At 51.7% G+C, this 22,805-nt stretch overlaps 2 protein-coding genes across 2 annotated transcripts; both read right to left on the bottom strand.

The window, feature by feature from the left end:
- Positions 1–6,753: 6,753 nt before the first annotated feature.
- On the bottom strand, positions 6,754–8,012 carry LOC119104808 (sorbitol dehydrogenase-like). Its single transcript, XM_037228529.1, has one exon. The coding sequence runs from the start codon at positions 7,997–7,999 to the stop codon at positions 6,941–6,943; it is 1,059 nt and encodes a 352-aa protein (XP_037084424.1). The 5' UTR covers positions 8,000–8,012; the 3' UTR covers positions 6,754–6,940.
- Positions 8,013–14,297: 6,285 nt separating this feature from the next.
- LOC119104528 (sorbitol dehydrogenase) lies at positions 14,298–22,504 on the bottom strand. Its single transcript, XM_037228242.1, has 2 exons — positions 22,420–22,504; positions 14,298–16,182 (listed from the first exon to the last, which is right to left on the bottom strand). Exon 2 carries the CDS (start codon positions 16,140–16,142, stop codon positions 15,084–15,086), a length of 1,059 nt encoding a protein of 352 aa, XP_037084137.1. The 5' UTR covers positions 16,143–16,182; positions 22,420–22,504; the 3' UTR covers positions 14,298–15,083.
- Positions 22,505–22,805: the final 301 nt, after the last annotated feature.

The following is a 22,805-nucleotide window of genomic DNA, read 5'->3' as shown; positions in this document are numbered from 1 at the left end:
TTGTGTTGTTTCATGACGACACTTATTCATTGTTGATCGAACGGGTCCGTTGCTGACATTTAGGTCAGCTTTTGCATTCAAGGATAGTGAGCAACGTCCTCACTCATTTGTATCCCGATTAGTGGAGTGCTACAAAAAGCTTTAAGTGTCCGGCAAGTGGCATTACTCAGTGCGTCGTTCTTATGCTGCCATATTGTGATCTGATAGTAGATAGATAGCCAACAAGCCTTCCATTGGGCGGCATGTGAACTTAAGTGTTGCCGTTGAACCGTTTTATGTTTTCGTAGGTGCCAACGTTTGTTATTGCTGGATGTGGCTCGCTAGAAGACCGATATCATTCAGTACCATGAGGTCAGTTCGAAACAACTTGTTTTGAAGCGTTATGCCAGTGCTTTCATAGTCGCATTTGCTGCCACTTCTCGGTGTTGTCGCGTTGTGCATTTCATTTCGTTGTGCAGGGGCAGTGCATTTCTTCAAGTTGGTCTATGCTATAATCTACGCCCCCCCCCCCCCCCTTCCCCCAGTGAGGTACCACCTGTCGTGGTGTGGGGGATTGTGTGCTCCATTAACCCTGCGGGCGTTTGAGGAGGATTGTAAAACGCCCCTTCTGGCCAAAGGGGTGGAGCCGGGCTAAACGTGTCTCCCGCAAGGGTCCTGACTTCGGTCAGGATGGGGGTTAGCAGCCCCTCGGCCAACCCTTCGGCCTCCGCTTCAGTTTGATTAGGGCTACGATGCCGCGTTGTGCCCCACAGGAGCGACGAAGGGGTCCTGGGTGCTGAGGTGGCCGCCTTGCGGGCCAGTCTTGACGTCCACCAACACTCCTTTGGCCGATCTGCGGGTGCCCCGTGTTTAGTCCGCATGCGGGTAACCGACCTGTCAGGAGCCGTCTTCATACGGCACTGGCCAGGAGCCAAGCGTGTCAGGCGACGAGTGTCGAGGGAGAGTCGCCGGGTGCACTGTCCGCCTGAGTTTCAGCTGTGTGCTCGTGCCCTGCCTCACTTAGAGGAGGTGCCTGGTCAGCTCTTTGTGACCCGGAGCACCGCTCCCGCGGACGCGTGTGTGTCTCCGCAGCGGCACTTTTGCCGCTCTGGCCCGCGTATGACGCGTCTGTAGCCCAGGCGGCACCGTGGACACCGTTGCGCCGTCCCCTTGTTGGGCTCGGTGGTGGGCGGGGAACAGCCGTGTCGAAATGATATACCACTGCTTTAAATAAACCACGAACTAAGCTGACCACTACGCCTTTTCCGTGTGGAGAGCAGGCTGAAATAGTTCTGCCAGCCAGATCCAAAGTTGATCCCAAGGGTGCTGGCAATGTTCCCCACTCTGGAGACCAGCCAGATCGAGTGCCCGAACGTCTGCCGAACTATGTGATTATTCGATCATCGACAGTCGACGATGAGGAAAGGCCTCTGCTGTCAAAACTCAACCTCTTCCAGATTGATCAGGCTTTGTCAAAGTTTGGCAATCCCAAAAACGCGTTTAGTTATTGAGACGGAGGTTTTAAAGTTCAGCTTTCAAAGGACGGGGAGATCAGGAAGATGTTGAGCGCCAAGGAGCTTAGCTTCCGAGCTCGTGAACAGGGTGTACAGTCGGTGCAGATCGAGGTAAAACCGCATTCCCGTAAGAACTGTAGGGTGTTTTTAGCTGCTTGGACCTGAAGGAGGTGAGCGAGGATGAAGTCCTCAAAGGCATGGCGAACGCGAAACACATGAAAAGGGTAGGTGGCGGGCTGTCGCCCACGAGTGCCGTCATTCGTACCATTGCCTGTTGGCCGTCACCAGAGAAGGTGTGAATGCGGTTTACCTTCTTTCCAGTCCATTTCTACTTGCCAGGTCCGGTGCGGTACCTCAAGTGTCATTCGTTCGGCTCTCTACCACGACAGGTGTCGGAAGCAGATGGTATGCGGGAAACGTGCAGAAGTCGGGCATGACACAAAGAACTTCGATTCACGCTTCACGAACTGACCCAATTGTGGTGGTCACACAGCGTGGTTTCACACTCGTGGCATCTTCAAAAAGGGGAGTGGAAATTCTAACCATTAAGGTAAAAAGTGGGATCATTCTACCGTGGGGCCGAAAAGAAATACGGCGTTAATGCAAAAAAAGCCACCCAGTCCGCCCTTACCAGGACGCGGCCGCTGCTCAGCCGAGGACCCATTCCGTGGCGACGCCGGCAGGTGCTGGCCTGTCAGCAAATTCAACAATGAACACGTTCCAAAACATGACTGTGGGGGCTTTGTCATCCTCATTACACAGTTCTCCCACTCCCACGATGTGTCTCCGCCCTGTCTCCATGTGGCAAGTGTGGTCTCCACCGCGTGTGGTAACGCAGCCCCTTCGCCATCGGGTGCGCCGCCAGCGCCTGACGCGACCCTCCCGGGGGCAGCTTCGGGGCGCGGGGGTCCCGGGAAGAAGTCGGCGCGTCCGGAACCGGGAACCAAACCGAGGGGAGCGGACTGGACACCAGTTCAGCGCGGTCGGCCTTCCCCCCCCCCCCCTCCCCACAGCGACCGGCGTCCGTTGCACCCGAGCACGCACCAGCCGGACCCCCCCCCCCCTCCCCCCGTCTGCTGCCGTCGGGGGTAGCTGTGGACATACACCGGCACTTTCCGGGTTGACCGAAGAAGGTTCTGGCCGACTGGTAGCTGGAGCGACCTCTGCAGCTCGTCCAAAAAATCAAACAGGGAAGACAAGTATCGAAGAGTTGGCGCCGACCCACCGACAGCCCCATTTGTTGCACTGGCGGGTGCAAGTCTGCTGGAGCAGCTATCCGTCTGGCTGCCTAAGATGTTGGTGCTGCTGGACGTGCTGCCCGTTCAGAGCGCCGCAACTCGTCCCCTGATGTGAGGCACCTCCACCATCCCTTACGGCTCCGCCACACTCTCCTCGTTTCATGGGCGCTTCCCCGACCCCGGGTCGCCCAGCGAAGCGCGGCCCACCGGAGCCCGTCTCGCCAACGAGTGGCGGCAGTCCGAGGTCCCGACTGATGGTTCAGTCTGGCGCGGGCGGAGCTCCCTCGACATCTGCGGATGGCCGTCCACGTCAGAGAGGCCTGGCCTTCCCGAGGTCCCGACCGAGGACGCAGTCTGGCGCGGACAGAGTGTACTCGACATCTGCGGATGGCCATCGACGTCAAAGAGACCTGGACTTCCCGAGGTCCCGACTGAGGGCGCAGTCTGGCGCGGACAGAGTCTGCTCGTCATCTGTGGATGACGGTCGACGTCAAAGAGACCTGGCCTTCCCGAGGTCCCGACCGAGGACGCAGTCTGGCGCGGACAGAGTCTGCTCGTCATGTGTGGATGACGGTCGATGCCATAGAGGCCTGGCCTTTCCAAGGCCCCCTGCAGCCAGTCGTTTATAATGCACCATATGGTCCTGCTGGCCATATGCGTCCTTTTCTTTTATCTTTTTGGTGATATGCTGAACTCGGTTTTAAAATGGAACGTCCGTGGACTCCGCGCCGATGTTCTGCACTTGCAGCGCATGCTGCATGCAAAAAACACGTTTGCTGCCTGCATTCAAGTAACTCAGCTGGCCAGGGACACATCTGCTTTGCTCAAAGGTTATGCCTTATACCGAAAAGACGAAATAAATGATACCAAAGCCCACGTAGGTGTAGCGGTAGCTACACATCACGGTATTCCAACGCTCTGTTCATTATACAATCCACCAGCTATAAGCATCTTATCTACTCACCCTTGACTAGTTGGTAACCCAGTTATCTGTACCCTTTCTTCTACTCGGCGACTTCAACAGCCACAATACCGTTTGGGGACGTACTTAGACGGATGACATGAAACGGCGCACTGAACGCTACTTTACACCGACTGATATATTCAGCGATTTATCTATCATTATGCTCACCAGGTTGGATGCCCGGTATTTCATGGTCTGTAGACGAGGACACAGCTGGAAGCGACCACTTACCCACTTGGTTAATGCTGAGTATCGACGTGCAGCTTGGAGTCCGGCTCCGGCGACGGAGTGCGCAGAACGTACACTGGGAAGTTTTCAAGTGTGATATATGCATCACTCCTAAACAGAGGGACAGTGGATCGTCGCTAATCGACAACTTTACCGCTGTGTTAGCTACACTGGCTGATAGCTGTTCACGTCGTACATCCAGCCATCCGCGTAGAATGCCTGTCCCGTGGTAGTCGGCGCAGTGCAAAAATGCTACCACAGAGGAAAAGCGAGCTCTTAAAAAGTTTAATGAACATTTAACCACACAGCACTCGATGACCGGCAAGCGGTCCAAAGCGATTGTTAAGCGTGTCATCCTGAATATAAAACAGACATCCTGGCGAGAATATGTTTCGAAAGTAAACAGGTTTACCCCAGTGAAATAAATTTGTTCGCGAGTCCGGCGCATCGCTGGAAAGTTTTCATCCGCGCCTGTTCCACCACTAACCGTTGATGGCTCGGAAGTTGTAGACTCGGTTAACGCGGCAAATGCAATTGCTAAAGCTTTCTCAAAACGATCCCGACGTGGGACACGCGATCTAGAGTTTGCACGGCAAAAACGCAGTGTGAATCCTCTCGTTTCAGCTTCTCGTCGAGACAGACTCACCCTTATATCGCATGATTTGCACCGTCCGAAATGCAACATGCCTCGTCCCTGAAGAATGCTTCAGAGTGCCGTGACTGCGTTCACAACTTGATGCTCCGACATTTACCATCGAACAGTCGGAGATCGCTTCTTACCACATTTCATTTAATGTGGACAAACGGCGATTCTCCTGCCTCCTGGAGAGAAGCAATCGTCAACCTCGTCCTGAAACCCAGAAACAGGGAAAATGTCCTCTGGATTATCGTCCAAAGCTTTAACTTCTTGTGTGTGCAAACTGTTCGAAAAATTATAGACTCCCGCCTAATTTCGTAATGAGAGAAACATTCCGTTCTTTCCAAAGTCTAGTGTGGGTTCAGGAAAAATCATTGTACTTTAGACCATGTGGTGAATTTAGATGTGTCAGGACATCGAGCTTTCAAGCAACGACATCATCTTTTAGCTGTGTTCTTCGAGGTCGAGAAAGCCTGTAACACAGCATGGAAATACGGTATTCTAATGAGGCTCTACAGATATGACACTAGAGAACACCTGACATTGTTCTTGTCTAACTTCCGTCGGAAAAGATCCGCCATGTCTGTGTGGACTCGGTTCTGTCTACTCTATACCCGCAAGAAAATGGCGTTCCACAGGGCAGCTTTCTCAGCACTGCATTCTTTGCCATCATGGTTGGAGACATGACTGGAACCCTTCCTCCACTCGTAGGGAGATCACTTTTCGTCCACAGCTTTGCCTTCTGGATTAGCGCACGACTAGCATAGCTTCCGAACGACAGCATCAACTATGTATGGGAGTAAGATGGAGTGTGCTATGTAATGCAACTGTAAGTGTGCTATGTAATGCAACTATGTAAGATGGAGTGTGCTGAACGGGTTTCAGTTTTATGTATCAATATTTACGTATTTTTTATCAAACAGTACCTGTTCGTTTTTGTAGAAAACGTGCTCATTGTTCCGGCTAATATCTTGTGCTATACGGGGAGAGGTACCAGCTAGACAAGAAACCAACTTCCTACTGGCCGTAATCGATAGCAGGCTGTCATATCGCTCACACCTCAAACACGTGGGACCGCTGTTTTAAAGCCTGAAATATTTTAAAGGTTTTGACTCAGACTGACTCGGCTTCGCAGCCAGGGAAGAAACTTTTAGACAGAGCGCGCCACGACGACACCCGAATAACCACAGGAGCATCTTCGTACGAACCCTGCTTCACAGCATATCGGTGCATGCGAACGGGCGCCTTTTGTATTTGCGACGGAAACTACTGTCTGCGCGACATGTAGCAAAGATTACAATCTCCTTCCCATCCCTCACACTCGAGCATTTCTTCACCACACGTTGTGAACCTTTTAACTTCTTCCCATGAGAAGGCTGCGCTAACCTTCACCATACGTGCCAAGCAGATATTCGAGCGATTGGACATCTCGGTGAATATTGTTGCTATTGGTCCAGAGCAAGGATCTCACCATGGCAACTCCAAACACGCAAGTGTAACTTCCACCTTTGCGAATCATCAAAGAAATACGCAACGGCAGAGGAATATCGCGCGGAGTTTCCATGCCATCTGCATGCAGTGTATGGAGGGTTCCGTCACATATACACTGATGCATCAAAAACTAGCGCATGTATAGGATATTGATTCGCACCAGGAACCAAACGAAAATATTTTTAGCCTGTGTAAACATCGCTCCATATTTACCGCAGTTGTTTGCCATCCGCGAGGCTCTGCATTTAGTGCATCTGCGTGACAAATCTATGTACGTAATATTCTCTGACTGAGCTCTCTGGTGACCTTGCAACAAGCACGTCAGTGGCACAAAATCGACGAGGAAATACTATACGCATTGCTTACCATGCAGCAGGACGACAGTCATGTCGTTTTTACTTGGATGCCCCGTCACGTCTAGATAAACGGAAACGAACAGGCTGACTCCCTGGCCAAACAGGGCACTCACGGTCTTGGTTTGACTTGGAAGAAGACACCAGCAGGAGATCTCAAGGACGTATTTTATAGTGATCTAAAACCACCATGGTAACGGATTTGGGATTAAGTGGGTACTGATATTGCCACATACCACGCATGCAGAATTGCCACGCATGCAGCTACCACATGCTCGATCATAATTTTTGTTACCGCAATGTCTACAATCAAGCGAGCTACTCTTCTGAGACTAAAAACGTGCCACACGACGTATTTCGTGTCGCTGGAGAAGCTGCAAAACTGCTGCCGATGGGGCAGTACATGGCGAACCCGGCGCCTGGGGTTCGCCGCCTGGTCCCTGCAGCACCGCGCCATTCTACAGCATGCATCTACCGCCCGCCCCCGCCGGCAAACTCGCCTGCGTCGCTTCCGGCGTCCGCGGCCGGGCGCCGCGTCACTGCTCGCCGCACTTGATCAGCACCTTGACGGCGCCGCCGGCTCCGGTGCGTGCCGTCTCGAAGGCCTGCACCGACTGCTCCAGGTGGAAGCGGTGGGTGATCAGAGGCTTCACATCCACCAAGCCCGCCTCCACCAGCTGGATCGCCGCCGGGTAGCAGTTGGCGTAGCCGAAGATGCCGCGAATGTCGACCTCGCGCACGGCGGCGTTCACGATCGGCACGGTCACCTCGGCCGGGCCGAGGCCGACCAGCACCATCATGCCGCCGGAGCGCGCGGCGAAGATGCCCAGCCGGATGCTGGCCTCGGCGCCGCTGCACTCGATTGTAACGTCCGGTTGCCGGCCGCCGAGCAGCTCCGCCACGCGGCCGGCCAGCGCCTCCGCGTCCTTGCTGTCGACGAGCAGCGTGTGCTGCGCGCCGAGTCGGGCCGCCAGCTCCAGCCTGCCGGCCGAGATGTCGGTGACGACCACCTCCGTGGCGCCCATCGCGCGCGCCACCAGCAGGTTGACGAGCCCGATCGGGCCGGCGCCGCAGACGAGCACGCGCTGTCCGGCCGTGATGCCGGCGCGGCGGCACGCGTGCACGCCCACAGAGAGCGGCTCCATCAGCGCGCCCTCCTCCAGCAACACGCTGGCCGGCAGCCGGTGGCAGAAGTCGGCCGCGTGCTTGTAAAAGCGACACAGGTTGTCGTCATCCGGCGGCGTGGCGCAGAAGAACACGTCCGCGCAGAGGTTGTACGTGCCGTGCTTGCAGTGCTCGCAGCGGCGGCACGGCACGCCTGGCTCGATGGCCACGCGGTCGCCGACCTCTAGCGACGTAACGCCCTCCCCCAGCGCGTGCACGACGCCGCTCGCCTCGTGGCCCAGCACCATCGGCTTGCGCAGCACGAAGTCGCCGATGCGGCCCTTGGTGACGTAGCTGACGTCGGAGCCGCAGATGCCGACGGTGTCCATGGCGACGACGACCTCACCGGCGCCGGCCTGCGGCATCGGCAGCGCCTCCATCCGGACATCATTCTTCTCGTGCAGCACCACGCCCAGGTTGTCGGCCACCATGGTGAAGGGCTGGGCGGAGACTACGGTTGGCTAGGTGGTGCTGCGGACGGACTGAGAGCTGTCAGACATATGGTCAGGGAACTGTATCAGGACTGGGGGAAGGGGGGGGGGGGGGTCACGTCTGACGAAAGCAGCCTAACATTAACTCACATTTATCATCTGACTGGCTGACTGTATTTTTCGTGACTTTACTTTCAGATTTGAAATGGTGGTAAAAATATGTGTCATACAAACCAAATCTGTTTTGAATAGATTACATGTTTGGCTCTCTCCAATTTGGGGGGCAACTCCTATGGGAAAAGTGACCACTGAATAAAGAAGGCTTTGGGTTAAGGCTATGGCTGACATTTAAAATAATTTTGCTGAGACCTTTGACCTATGGTGCTGAGATGTTGAGCTGCCTGGAACCTCTCCTAATGGTGCTTTTGGTCCAATCCCAATATCATTTTCGCTCAGATTACCTCATATAATTTCTGGTGTTGGCCATAACAATGATTACTACAAAAATCAAGCTGTTCATAAAATGGTTTGTCCCACCAGTATGAGCTAATATCTTCACAAGAACCAGGAGCAGCTGTTCAAAGACCACTCCCCTCTCCTGCATGGCAATTTAAGTCTGGTCTCCATCCATAATGGGATGAGATGCAAACCTTTGCTGAACTGAGCTTTAAATGAGAACAGATTCAGGAATTAGCCAGTGACTTTTTTAATCAAACCCTGCTGGCCCATTTTGAAAACAATAACATACTATCATATGTGGCTGACCTATTTCAGGTTATTTTGAACTTCACAAGACTTTCTTTCACCACATCTGTGGTATTCAAAACTAAAAACTATATATGCTCATATCCTGAAAGATAGCAGAAAAATTAATGTAAAAATAAAAATGCAATATTAATGTCATCTGAGCAAGCTAATATTCTTAAGTGAGCCAAGCAATTAAAACACGTCTTTGATTTATCTACCTCACTTCTCATGAAAGAGGTGCCAGTTGGGTCAGACCTGCACAGAGTCACTGGTGGGTAATAACAATAATGGTGAAACAGTGTGTCGAATACAGTTTTTTTATTTCCATTCAGGTCAGGTCTTCAACTTAGCTTCAGTGATCTATGGTAAAGATCAGGATGTCTTTAAAAATCTGATTAAACTGAATTGTGAGTCTGGTAGGACTGGCGACTCAGGAGAGACATAAAGCCCAGGTGGGAGGGCACTACCGCATCCAACATTTAAAGAATTGTCTGGTAATATTATTACGTAAGCGTATGTCAGTTACCCCATGGCAGGGCAATATTACACCGGGTACTCCAAAGTTTGGACTAGTAGATATCGACACATACCAGAAGTATACCAGAATTGGGATTAACACCAGATTTAGGTTGTTGTACCAAAAGTTGGCAGTGCTGTGTCAGCGGCATCTTTGGTTTGTTTGTTGCGATTAAGTGTAATCACATTTCTCAGTCGCAAAACCGTTAGATATGCGCGAAACGCTTGAATTGTGGTGCGGTATTGGGGATGGCGGTCGGAGGATCAGGTTGTGTTCAAGTAATTTCAGATGTCTCTGGGCTCATCAGATGTATGTTGTTCTTTGCCAAGTCACACCATGTCTCAGTTTACATTTAATGGCTTATTTAAATATTCTGGAGCAAAGCTGATAATGTAATGATTCATTACAGCACAACTTGTCAGTTATGAATGCTGTGGCCTAGGCTACCGGCTGTTGAATGCTTGTGGAATACCGCATGTGAGGTGATTGGCCAAGATGTGCTCAGGTAGATTTATGTTGGAGCTGAGGGTCTTGTTATTTGTTAATACATGAATGTTGAGACTGTTGTCTGATTGGCACTTGAATATTCGACATAAGCATTGATAGCCTTTGTCCACAGTGGCAATACCACCCATGAAATGGGCCAACCAGTAATTATGTCAGTTCAGCACTGCTGTGTAATTGCATTAGATGTGTTTATTGAGACATGAAAGGCACTGCAATGTAACGGAAATGTTTGGTATGATGTAATGTTGTGCACATACCTGATGACATTTTGCCAAAGGAGTTATCTGCCTGCACTGTTTAGAAAAGGACAGCATGTTGTATTTATATAAAAATGTGCATAACTGGGGCTTAGTTTTGGGGTCTGTTGATTTTATTTCATCTATTTAATCTAAGGTCCATTGATTGTTTGTATTGCCTTGAGCCAAGGCTGCATATGTTTCAGATACTGATGAACCTTCCAAATCTGTCTAAACTGCCCATTTCACTTTGGCTGCCTAGGTGTACCTTTCCTACTGATGGATCAATGGATGCAAGTTAAAGTTATAAATTACAAGGCTTGATGAGGAATAAACAATTATGTCATATTGAAGTTCCAAATATTTATTTTGCAGGTTTTGTGATGTGAGAGCAAGATTTTTCAGCTTAATTTATTGACTGGAGCCAATGATAAAATGTTTGTATTCGCCTGATGCCAAAAACCCTTTGTGCAAATGGTTTTCAGGAGCATGGTTACTTCGGCCATAGGTCTGACAGGTGTTTAAGCTCTTCAAGATTAATCAAAGAAGTTTTATAAATTTTGTCATGTCAGGGCCTTTGTGCAGTACAGCTCGCCATTATGGCATTTATCATTATAATGCTTGCAATCCCACTTTTAAGCACAACTGCTTCCCAATCAGCGGTGCTTGCAATGTTACTATGCCATCGTTGCTATGCTGGTCCTGAGGCGGCATTGCCGGCCCTGCACAACAGTGGCCGCCAGCATCACAACTTAAGAACCTAACACAGTGCCTGGTCCTACCTCTGGGCGCGTTGGACGGTCAGCTTTGGACCGCTACCGTCGCGATAGGTTCCATACGTCAGGCACAATAATGTTGTGCGCCCCAGCCATAGGCTGTTGCACATAGCCCGATGGCTGCATAATGTCAGCCAGGTATATTTGATAGACACAAAAAGATCTTATGTGTATTCCTTGTAATAGCTCGCAGCACATTTCACAGCACAGCAGATGCATCTTCAGGCTATACATGATATGCACACACACACACACACACACACACACACACACACACACACACACACACATATATATATATATATATATATATATATATATATATATATATATGCGTGTGTGTTCATATATAATCATAATATTGTTGCACTCAATAGTTCTATGGCCAGTCAGTGGCCGTATTCACTCCGTGTTTCATCTCAACTCTGCTGAAAAGAGTTGACGGCAGCGGGATTCGATCTCACGCCTACACATCGTGGTGCGTGCATGGGTCTGCACTTTGCCTGATAGCTCGAAAATGAGTACCACGGTGCACACTTTTGATCGTGGAAATCGAAAGAGAATTGTTCCAGCTTCATTTCTATGCACTTTTCATGCATACATATGCTCAAGATTTAGAAAGCCGTGGGCCTGAAGAATGTCATTTTAACATGGGAACCCTATGGCTAGTCGTGAAATGTGTGCCGTTGCTGCCATATATTATACTAGACTTTGGACCCCCGCCCCGCGGGTTTGCATAGCAAGATTATCAAGCAGTTGAAATATCACTTTTAAAGTGACTTTGACATTAATTGACATTTTTTCAGCCTTGCAATGAGTTTTTTCCAGGAAACATTCCCAGAAAACAAAAAAGAGAACACGGCGATAGAAGTTCGATAGCAAGACCATCGAAGTTTAGCACCTCCTATTACAAATTTTGGGGCGAAGCCCCAACCATACAAAGGGCCTAGGCTCCAACTACGCTGAACGGACGTCGTCGTCATGGGGCTTTACGACGCACTCAGCTGCTTGGGCTGTGTGGTGCCGCCTGCCTCTCACTCTGGCAGGGTGGGCGGGCGCTACTGGGAATCGCACCGCGCACCTCTGGCTTCCCAGACGTGCAGTAGTTGACCACCGCGTCATCGGCACCCCACGCTGAACGGATGTAACATGCCATTGGGCTTTACGATGCACTCAGCTGCTGAGGCCATATGGCGTCGCCTGTCTCCCACCGTGGCAGGAAGGGCGGACACCGCGGGGAATCGAACCCGGTACCTCTGGTTTCCCAGACGTGCAGTGGTTACGCTGAACGGACAGCAAAATCGTACAATCTGTGTATGGAGCGACAGCGTCAGAACTGTCTCTTTTTCCTGTTAAAATAGCTGTCTAACTGCCTTTGGAATAGGTCTGTCCTGTCCTGTGTGGGCTCGGCTTTGTCCGCTCCATACACGCCAGAAAATGGCGTTCCACGGAGTAGCGTTCTCAGCTTCGCACTCTTTGCCATTATCGCTCAAGACATAACTGAAACCCTTCCTCCACTCGAGATGATTTTTCATGGACGACTTTGCCCTTTGGATTAGCGCACGGCTAGCGCAGCTTCCGAGCAACTGCTTCAACTAGGTATGGGAACATTGGAAAGATTGGGTGTGCTGAACGGGTCTCAATTTTCTGCTGCCAAATAGTATCTGTTCATTTTGGCAGAAAACGTGACCATTGTCCCGGTTCATAGCTTGTGTTACACGGGTAAGAAATACTAGTTAGACAAGAAGCCAAGCTCCCACAGGTCGTAATCGATGGCAGGCTGTCATACCGCTCACACCTCCGGGGTTGCTGCTTCAAAGCCTGACATATTTTAAAGGTTTTGACTCAGATTGACTCGGCTTCGCAGACGGAGAACAAACTTTTAGACAGAGCGCGCCATGACGGCACCCGAATAACCACAGGAGCATTTTCGTACTAACCCTGCTTCACAGCATATCGGTGCATGCGAACGAGCGCCTTTTGTATTTGCGACGGAAACTACTGTCCGCGCGACTTGTAGCAAAGATTACAATCTCCTTCCCATACCACATACTCGAGCATTTCTTCACCACGCGTTGTGAACCTTTTCACTTCTTCCCATGCGCAGGCTGCGCTAACCATCCCCATACGTGCCAAGCAGATATTTGAGCGATTGGACATCTCAGTGAATATTGTTGCTCTCGGTCCAGAGCAAGGATCTCACCATGGCAACTTCAAACACCCAAGTGTAACTTCCACCTCTGCAAATCATTAAAGAAATGCGCAACGGCAGAGGAATACCGCCCGGAGTTTCTGTGTCATCTGCATGTCGTGTATGGGGGGTTCCGTCACATATATACTGACGCATCAAAAACTAGCGCGTGTATAGGGCGTTGATTCGCATCAGGAAACGAACGAAGATGTTTTAACTTGTGTAAAAATCGCTCCATATTTACCGCAGTTGTTTGCCATCCGCGAGGCTCTGCGTTTAGTGCATCTGCGTGACAAATCTATGTACGTAATATTCTCTGACTGAGCTCTCTGGTGACCTTACAAGCACGTCAGCGGCACAAAATCGATGAGGAAATACTATACGCATTGCTTACCATGCAGCAGGACAACAATCATGTCGTTTTCACTTGGATGCCCCGTCGCGCCCAGATAAACGGAAACGAACAGGCTGACTCTCTGGCCAAACAGGGCACCCACGGCCTTGGCTTGGCGTGGAAGAAGACACCAGCAGGAGATGTCAAGGACGTATTTTGTAGTGATCTAAAATCACGATGGTAACGCATTTGGGATTAATTGGATACTGATATTGCCCGGAGACCAAGCAAGCTCCGAGCCATTAAAGCGCACGTCAGCGAACGGAAATCCTCTTACTTTAAAGACAGAACAGACGGAGTAAAACTGAGCCGGTTGCGCACGGGCCTCACGTACGAAACGCAATCTTACCTGCTTCTTCGGAAGCTCGACCACTTTGCCGCAGATGCCGAACGCCTTTGTCCGTGGCTCACGTAACAGCTGAGTGTCGGAACTACAAGACTGAGCGAGACTGCTGTTTTAGTCTGAATTACATTCCCCTGTCTTGGCTGATGGGTGATCCGCCTGCGAGCGATCTTCGAGCAGTTTTCGCCTTTTTCAGAGATATTGACTTCAAACGTTTGTATTCAACGACCTAGACAGGTGGAAGGTGGGCCAAGTGGCCTTTATGTGACTTGTTTTCTACGCTGTACGGTTCTGGTGCACAGCTGACGGGCCTTCGGAGTGACTAGGACATTGAAGACAATCTGCTTACATAGTTCTGATTATAGTGCTGTTGACATAGGTTCTTGACAAGACATAGGCGCAAATAACCAATGCAGTTGACGAGCTCTTGAAGCTCAATAACTGACTGGAATGTGCATGATGTAGCTGTGTTCGTTTTCATTAGTTATATAGTGAGACATTGGTCTTCGCCACCGCTTTTACTGAATGAAGCTCTACTTACTTGGGGCCAGTATTGGACGTCGAGGTCTGGACCGAAAATTGTCAGCGCTAGTGATCTTCACTTGTATTGTACCATCAGGCGCCTCCCACCCAGCACCAACACGCATTCGAGAATAGTTTCCATCGTCGCTGACCACAGAAGAGGAGGCGTCCCGGTCTTCCACGACAATTGATTGCAAGCGGCCGGGTTCAGCCATACCGCGGTGCCGCCCGTACCTCCCGTTTCCGAAGGTTCCTCCTGCTGGCCCGCCGCCCATCATCCCCCTTCACCAAAGTGTTCTCGGTTTGACGATGGCCGGGACTGTTCGCGGAACTTCCGCACGCCCGTCCGGAACCGCCACACCAACACGGCTGTCCGCTACCCGCCACAGCGTGTGAACCTGAGCCATACTGACCTTCACCAGTCGCGTACCCACGCGTGGCAATTCTGAACTTCTGCCTCGGGGCTGGTCGGCCATTGCAACCGGGGAACTTTGACCGCCGAGGCGTGGTAGTGCGACACCTCTAAAGTGAGTGTGATAAAAATATGCTGTGATAAAAATAAGGACAATTTTACACATGCAGTTACCACATGCTCGATCACGATTTTTGTTACCACAATGTCTACAATCAAGCGAGCGACTCCTCTGAGACTAAAAACGTTCCACACGACGTACTTCATGTCGCTGGAGAAGCTGTAAAACTGCTGCCGCTGAAGTACATGGCGAACCCGGCGCCTGGGGTTCGCCGCCTGGTCCCTGCAGCGCCGCGCCATTCTACAGCATGCATCTACCGCCCGCCCCCGCCGGCAAACTCGCCTGCGCCGCTTCCGTCGTCCGCGGCCGGGCGCCGCGTCACTGCTCGCCGCACTTGATCAGCACCTTGACGGCGCCGCCGGCTCCGGTGCGTGCCGTCTCGAAGGCCTGCACCGACTGCTCCAGCTGGAAGCGGTGAGTGATCAGAGGCTTCACATCCACCAAGCCCGCCTCCACCAGCTGGATCGCCGCCGGGTAGCAGTTGGCGTAGCGGAAGATGCCGCGAATGTCGACCTCACGCACGGCGGCGTTCACGATCGGCACGGTCACCTCGGCCGGGCCGAGGCCGACCAGCACCATCATGCCGCCGGAGCGCGTGGCGAAGATGCCCAGCCGGATGCTGGCCTCGGCGCCGCTGCACTCGATTGTAACGTCCGGTTGCCGGCCGCCGAGCAGCTCCGCCACGCGGCCGGCCAGCGCCTCCGCGTCCTTGCTGTCGACGAGCAGCGTGTGCTGCGCGCCGAGCCGGGCCGCCAGCTCCAGCCTTCCGGCCGAGATGTCGGTGACGACCACCTCCGTGGCGCCCATCGCGCGTGCCACCAGCAGGTTGACGAGCCCGATCGGGCCGGCGCCGCAGACGAGCACGCGCTGTCCGGCCGTGATGCCGGCGCGGCGGCACGCGTGCACGCCCACAGAGAGCGGCTCCATCAGCGCGCCCTCCTCCAGCGACACGCTGGCCGGCAGCCGGTGGCAGAAGTCGGCCGCGTGCTTGTAAAAGCGGCACAGGTTGCCGTCATCCGGCGGCGTGGCGCAGAAGAACACGTCCGCGCAGAGGTTGTACGTGCCGCGTTTGCAGTGGTCGCAGCGGCGGCACGGCACGCCTGGCTCGATGGCCACGCGGTCGCCGACCTTTAGCGACGTAACGCCCTCTCCCAGTGCGTGCACGACGCCGCTCGCCTCGTGGCCCAGCACCATCGGCTTGCGCAGCACGAAGTCGCCGATGCGGCCCTTGGTGACGTAGCTGACGTCGGAGCCGCAGATGCCGACGGTGTCAATGGCGACGACGACCTCACCGGCGCCGGCCTGCGGCATCGGCAGCGCCTCCATCCGGACATCATTCTTCTCGTGCAGCACCACGCCCAGGTTGTCGGCCACCATGGTGAAGGGCTGGGCGGAGGCTACGGTTGGCTAGGTGGTGCTGCGGATGGACAGAGAGCTGTCAGACACATGGGCCATGGAACTGTATCAGGACTGGGGGAAGGGGGGGGGAGGGTCAAGTCTGACAAAGCAGCCTAACATCAACTCAAATGCATCATGTGACTGACTGACTGTTCTTTCAGATTTGAAATGGTGGTTAAAATATTTGCCATACAAAGCAGATCTGTTTTGAAGAGATCATAGGTTGGGCTGTCTCCAATTTGGGGGCCACCTCCTATGGGAGAAAGCAACCACTAAATAGAGAAGCCTTCGAGTTAAGGCTATGGCTGGCATTTAAAATGGTTTTGCTGAGACCTTTGACCTATGGTACTGGGGTGTTGAACTGCCCAGGACTCCTCCTAATGGTGCTCTTGGTCTGATCCCAATACTGCTTTTGCTCAGATTACTTCAGACAGTTTCTGGTGCTGGCCATAACAATCATTACTACAAAAATCAAGTTGTTCATAAAATGGTCTGTCCTGCCAGCATGAGCTAATATCTCCACAAGAACCAGGAGCAGCTGTTCAAAGACCACTCACCTCCCCTGCATAACAGTTTAAGTCCTGTCTCACTCCATAATGGGGTGTGATACAAACCTTTGCTTAACTGAGCTTTAAATCAGAACAGATTCAGAAATTAGTTGACAACTTCCTTAACCAAAACCCACCAGCTCATTTGGAACACAATAACATAGAATCATATGTGGTTGACCTATTTAGGGCTATGCTGAACTTAACAAAACTTTCTTTCACCACATCAGTGGTATGCAAAACTAAAAACTATACATGCTCATGCTGAAAGGTAGCAGAAAAAATATGATTGGCACATAAACAAGCTAATATTATGAAGTGAGCCAGGCAATTAAAAACACATTTTTGATTTATCTTCCTCACTTTGTATGAAAGCTGTGCCAGTTGGGTCAGACCTGCGCAAAGTCACTGGTGGGTAATAGCAATAATGGTGAAGCAGTGTGTCAAATTCAGTTTTCTTATTTCCATTCAGGTCAGGTCTTCAACTTGGCTTCAGTTATCTATGGCAAGGATCAGGATGTCTTTAAAAAAAGCTGATTGAACTGAATTCCGAGTCTGCTAAGACTGGTGACCCAGGAGAGACATGAAGCCTAGGTGGGAGTGTCACTACTGCATCCAACATTCAAAGAACTGTCTGGTAATATCACCACATAAACCAAAGAGATGTACAGCTCAACATAAAATGCACCTACATAAATTTGTTGCTTAGTATGCTATTTACCCCATGGGCTTGCATAGCAAGATTATCAAGCAGTTGAAATTATTACTTAAAGTGACTGACATTAACTCACATTTTCCCAGCCTTGCAATGCATTTTTCCAGAAAATATAGCCAGAAAACAAAAAGAAAGCAAGGCGATAGATGCTCGATAGCAATACCATCGATGTTTAGCACCTCCCATCACAAGTTTTGGGGCGAAACCCCAACCATATGAAGGGCCTAGGCTCCAACTACGCTGAACGGACGTCGCCGTCAAGGGGGCTTTACGACGCACTCAGTTGCTTAGGCTGTGCGGCGTCGCCCGCCTCTCACCCTGGCAGGGCGGGCGGGCACCACGGGGAATCGAACCCCGCACCTCTGGCTTCCCAGACATGCAGTCGTCAACCACCGCGTCATCGGCATCCCCACACTGAACCAAGGCTATCTCACTGAACGGACAGCAAACTCATACAATCGGTGTATGGAGCGACAGCGTCAGAACTGTCTCTTTTTCCTTTTAAAATAATATCTTATCCGGCAGGCCGCGATCATGTACGTTCTCATTGTGATAGGTCTGTTGAAACGCAACAACGTCATTCCAGTAGAAAGCACAGTGCCGTTCGGAATGAGTATTTTACTCCTGATTTAGCATTAAGGTTTTATTTGTTTCCTGTGACAATACGACTATCAGTGTTGTGAATTTAATGCAGTTTCATGCACCCATGCTACGTGCTTATGAACTTAATAACATACTTCACGAAACAGTTAACAGCACGCGCATCTGATACGAATTCAATCAAACACGTACAGGTGTATGAACACCTGTACGGTGTCAGAGAACACAGGCGAGCTAGACAGTAAATATTCGCGTAGTTTGGCGGACGCCGCTTAAATGCGTTCGCGTTCCCCTCCTCCTGCGCCCCGTGCGGGGGACGCGGGCGCGGGCCGTGAGAGGAGGTAGCAACAAGGAGAAGACTTAGAGAGCCGCTGGCGCGAGGACGGACGCACCGGAGGGACGGACTGTGTGGACTGTCTGCGACGAGCGTCAAATACGGAAGTGGCTTCGAACGCACCGTGTGTAGCAGTAAGCCGGAGGCGAGACACCAAGACAGCGGAACTTACACACCAACAAGAGATCCATTGCGATCAGCTCATCAACTCGTGCCGCATGAGTCGTGAGAGCGGAAGACAGTCCTTTCTCGTTTCGCATGCTCAGTATTCATAAACCTATTTCAAAAAGTCATGTACCCATGTTACACGACAGTTAGCCACGCTTAAGCACGAAGATGCATCATGAATCGCATGGTGTACGCCCATACACTCGCTGCCCGTGGGTCAAGTTATTTCCGCTCACTGGCAGCCGTTTCTCACGCCCTTGAACTTCAGTCATTATGCCTGTATGTCTGCGCTGCAAGTCCATGCCCCAAGGGTGCAGTGTCACATTCAGCTGGGGGCTTCGGCCCTTCTCCCCCCCCCCAAGTTGGTATTCAGCCCTGCCCCCCCCCCCCTCTACCCTTGACACGAAAGTGGACCATGTCTTGAGAGAAACCTGTTTGTTGGCGCACTTTGGGATGTTTTTTTTTCATTTTCCATCGCTCCGCACCCTTAACTTATTGTCAGAAGCCATGTGCTTGTTATGTTCTCATTCGACCCACGTATTCACCTGATGAAACACTCATGCCAGCGGCGGATCCAGAGGGGAGGGCACGGGGACATGCTTCTCTTTGGGCCCTGGAGGGCCCAAAGGTTCCAAGAAGCCTAAAGTCGGCCGAAATGACGGTATTTGAAAAAAACAGAATTCAAAACAATTGGACGTTTTTGCCCTTCCAGGCGACGAAGAACAGTCGCAAACGAAAGTGAGGAGCTCACAAGCAGACAGAACTGATCCTTCGCTGATTGAGGAGGTGGTGATTGTGAGATTCTCAGGCTCATCTGGCTGTCCAGAAGCCCTCCACTGTTCCCTGGGGCCCCTATGTGTCCACTCGCAGGGTCAATCCGATCGTAAAGAAGCCTTCCACGTTACCCTTGACGCATCTGCATTTCCTCGTGGCTCCCAGCCCTGTTGTCGGGTGGCATTTTTGCTAGAAACGGGCCACTCTTGTCAATCAGCAGCCTTCCACGAATCCTTTTCATATTCGCCCGAAAGGCTCCATACGCTTTAGCAGGGGGCTCCATGTGCTAACCTGCCGGAGTATCCTCGGTTGCTCAGGGGCCCCTCACATTGGTCTCGGTTAGCCTACCCGCACCCTCGCGATATGTTCATGGGCCCTCTACATTGGCCTGGCGTCCTTCCAATTCCTGTCACTTGCTTAGGGCCCTCTGCTTTTGTCGGGTCACATTTGTTAATCTATTCGGGCACACTCAATCGTTCCGGACCCTCAAAATTGTGTATTGGGTGCTTCTAAATACCTTGGAGGGCCCTACGCTTTTGTCGGGAGCCCCATCTGTTACACTGCTCGGGCACACTAGACTGTTGGAGGGCCCTCCACATTCGACCTTCGATACTTACTATTGGTTTTTGGGGACCCTACGTTTTTGTCGGGGACCCCATCTGTCAACCCGCTCGGGCTCACTCGACTGTTCGGGCGGCCCTCCGCATTGGGCCTTGGGTACGTTCCATTTGAATGGAGGGCCCCGCACTCTTGTCGGGCCCCAATATGGTAACCTGCTCGGACACATGCGATCATTCCAGGGCCCTCGACATTGCGTGTTGGGTACTCCCTATTTAAGTAACGGGAATAGAGAGAAATACGCTCTTGTCGGAGCCTTGTTAGTTAAGCTATTTGGGTTAGTGGCGGATCTAGGGAGGAGGGGGGAGGGGGGTAGCAAGGAGTCTGGCTCTCCCTTTTGTGCCCGAAGGAGCCTCATAGGCTGCGAAGAGACTCATAACCCGCCGGACGGACGGAGTTTTCTGACGCAAAATACAAAAGAATCAGACATCTTTGGGCCTCCAGATGACCAAGAACAGTCGCAAGCAAAAGAAAAGGGCCCGTGAGCAGGCAAAGGTAATTCTTAGTTGATTGAGAGGGTGGGGACTGGGGGAGATCTTGCGGCTCATTGCGCTGTCCAGAGGCCCCACGCTGTCGTCGTGACCCTATCTGTCCACTAGCCGGGTCAATCCGATCGCTAAGGAACCTTCCACGTTGCCCTTGACCTATTTGTATTTTCTTGTAGGGCCCTGTGCTGCTATTAGGGTATTATCTGCCAATATGCCTGGGCCTTCTAGATCGATCAGGGGCCCTCCATTAATCTTTCCCATTCGCCTGGTAGGCGCTATGCACTATGCCGGGGCCCCATATACCGGGGTACACTCGGTTGTTCAAGGGCCCTTCATTGAATTCTCGGGTTCTCTCCACGTGTTCGAAACGGCCTTGTGCTGTTGCTGGGGCCCCATATAAGACAACGCACCGGAGCACTCGATGCCCAGGGGCCATCAACATTTATTTAGGGCCCTTGAACCCTGCTCGGTAACCCGCCCGGGCAATCTTGATCGCACATGGGCATTAATTCATTTACACTGGTCATGGATAATTTCCCTTTCCTTAACGGATCATATCCTCCGACCGGGGCCCTATATTTGGTTTCCGTTTTATCGGAGGACCCCCGTCATTGGCAGGTACATACTTCTTAATTGGCCGGGGCACTCTTTATCGCTCCGAGGCATCTTGCATTGGTCGTGAGCCCTTGCACTGACGCATGAAGGATCTCACTTTGTTGTTGAAGCCGCACGTGTGCTTTGCGAGCGCCAGGGCGTGTTGCCTGCTCGTGTGTACGGCCTGGCTAAATTATTTCATGTTCACAAGTCCGAGGCTATAAGAAGGCAACTTCTCTTGGTGACTAGGCAGGTTAGGGCAGCTGTCGGGTATGTGCCAGAGATTTTTATGCGAGATTGTCGAACGTAATTTTAGGCACGCAGACGTCATGTATGTTATTTTCGTCGGTTGTTGACTTTGTGGCGCTTGTTATGCTTGTGTACTACGTTCTTAGAATATTTTGAACGCTAAGATATGTTGTCCTCTTTCATAACAGGTAAAGCATAAACTTTGCATCAGCCATTAGCCATCAGCTGATCACAACGACCAGCCAGCTAGTTGTGAATAAGCCATGAATCAAGTTTGTGTATAATTGTCATGCGATTTTAGCAGTGAACTATAGTTGACTTCGTCCTGTTTTTTTCTCGAAATATTTGGCCTCAAAATGGCAGGATCCACCATGATCTGAAGAAAATGAACAAGCTCAAGGTACGTCAATACGCAGTTCCTCGTTTTCTAGGGCTGCACACAGTAAAATGGGCTCCCGTATGCAAGATAGAAGATATACAAGTTTTAAAATACAATGTCCTGAATACGAAGAATGCTTAGGGGATTCCCGACCTAAACTCTAAAGGGGTCCCACAATGTTGCGTGCCCCCCCACCCCATTGACGAAATCCTGGGTCCGCCCCTGACTCATGTTCCCAATCAAGCATGCCCGAGAGGCCAATCGAGCATACGCACGAACCCAATCAAACACATCCGTGAGTCCGAGGTACATACCAATAAGCCTAGAAAAAAAAACAGTTACGCACGTGTGGAAAATTACCATGAACACAGTGCCGCGCACTCCGCCACCCGTATTTCGTGCCCACGAACCGCAGATTTTGTGACTTGGAGGACCCATCGTCACAACGGCACCAGCTAAATTGTGATAATACGTAAAAGGCGTTATTTCCTCACAGCAGAAATATTGTTAAAGTGATAGTTTATTGTTTCACTGAAGGACTCCATCGCTAGTTCAACGAACCCAGTGAAAGGCGCACATTGGCCTTGGTACTTCGGTGTACCTTGATATTCAATTTAATACGCCGATGCAGCCGCGCCACATACTCGCCGTCCACACCAGCCCGCCCCTAGGCATGCACCTCATGCGGCACGTTCACGCACCCATGTAACAACCCATGTCGGCGCGTCCACGTACCCATGGCACATCTATGTCGGCACGCAGGTGCGAGCGTGCGCCGCGCCATCTCACCTTGTCGTCGAGATGGACGCGCAGCAGGACCGAGCTGCGGCACAGCGGCGGGACGAGAAGCCCAGCAGCGTCCGTCCGCACTCTACACGCGACTGCTCCCCCTCCCGGACCAGTCGGCAGGAGCGGAGGCAGGAGCCGACTGCGGGAGGTTTCCGCAGTGTCGTGTGTTGTGAGCAGGGGCGGGTTTTAATCGAGCTTGCCTGCTCTTCGTTTCACGTTTACGACCCATTTTGTCATGGACCTGAGCACGCCTCTGCCAGGGACCTTGGCTATCGCCGCTCCTGAATAACTTTGCGTCTTCGTGTGGACTGTGGGCCGCACAAGACCAGCGTAAGCCCTGGCTGGCGCCCAATGTACCTCATATCCGAGACGTTTCTGCTGTCTGG

The sequence above is a fragment of the Pollicipes pollicipes genome, unplaced genomic scaffold, assembly GCF_011947565.3.
Source record: "Pollicipes pollicipes isolate AB1234 unplaced genomic scaffold, Ppol_2.1 Scaffold_6052;HRSCAF=7182_pilon_pilon_pilon, whole genome shotgun sequence".
NCBI classification, from domain to species: Eukaryota; Metazoa; Arthropoda; class Thecostraca; order Pollicipedomorpha; family Pollicipedidae; genus Pollicipes; species Pollicipes pollicipes.
Note: the sequence above shows the minus strand (reverse complement) of the source record. Positions and strands in the feature narration are given on the sequence as shown.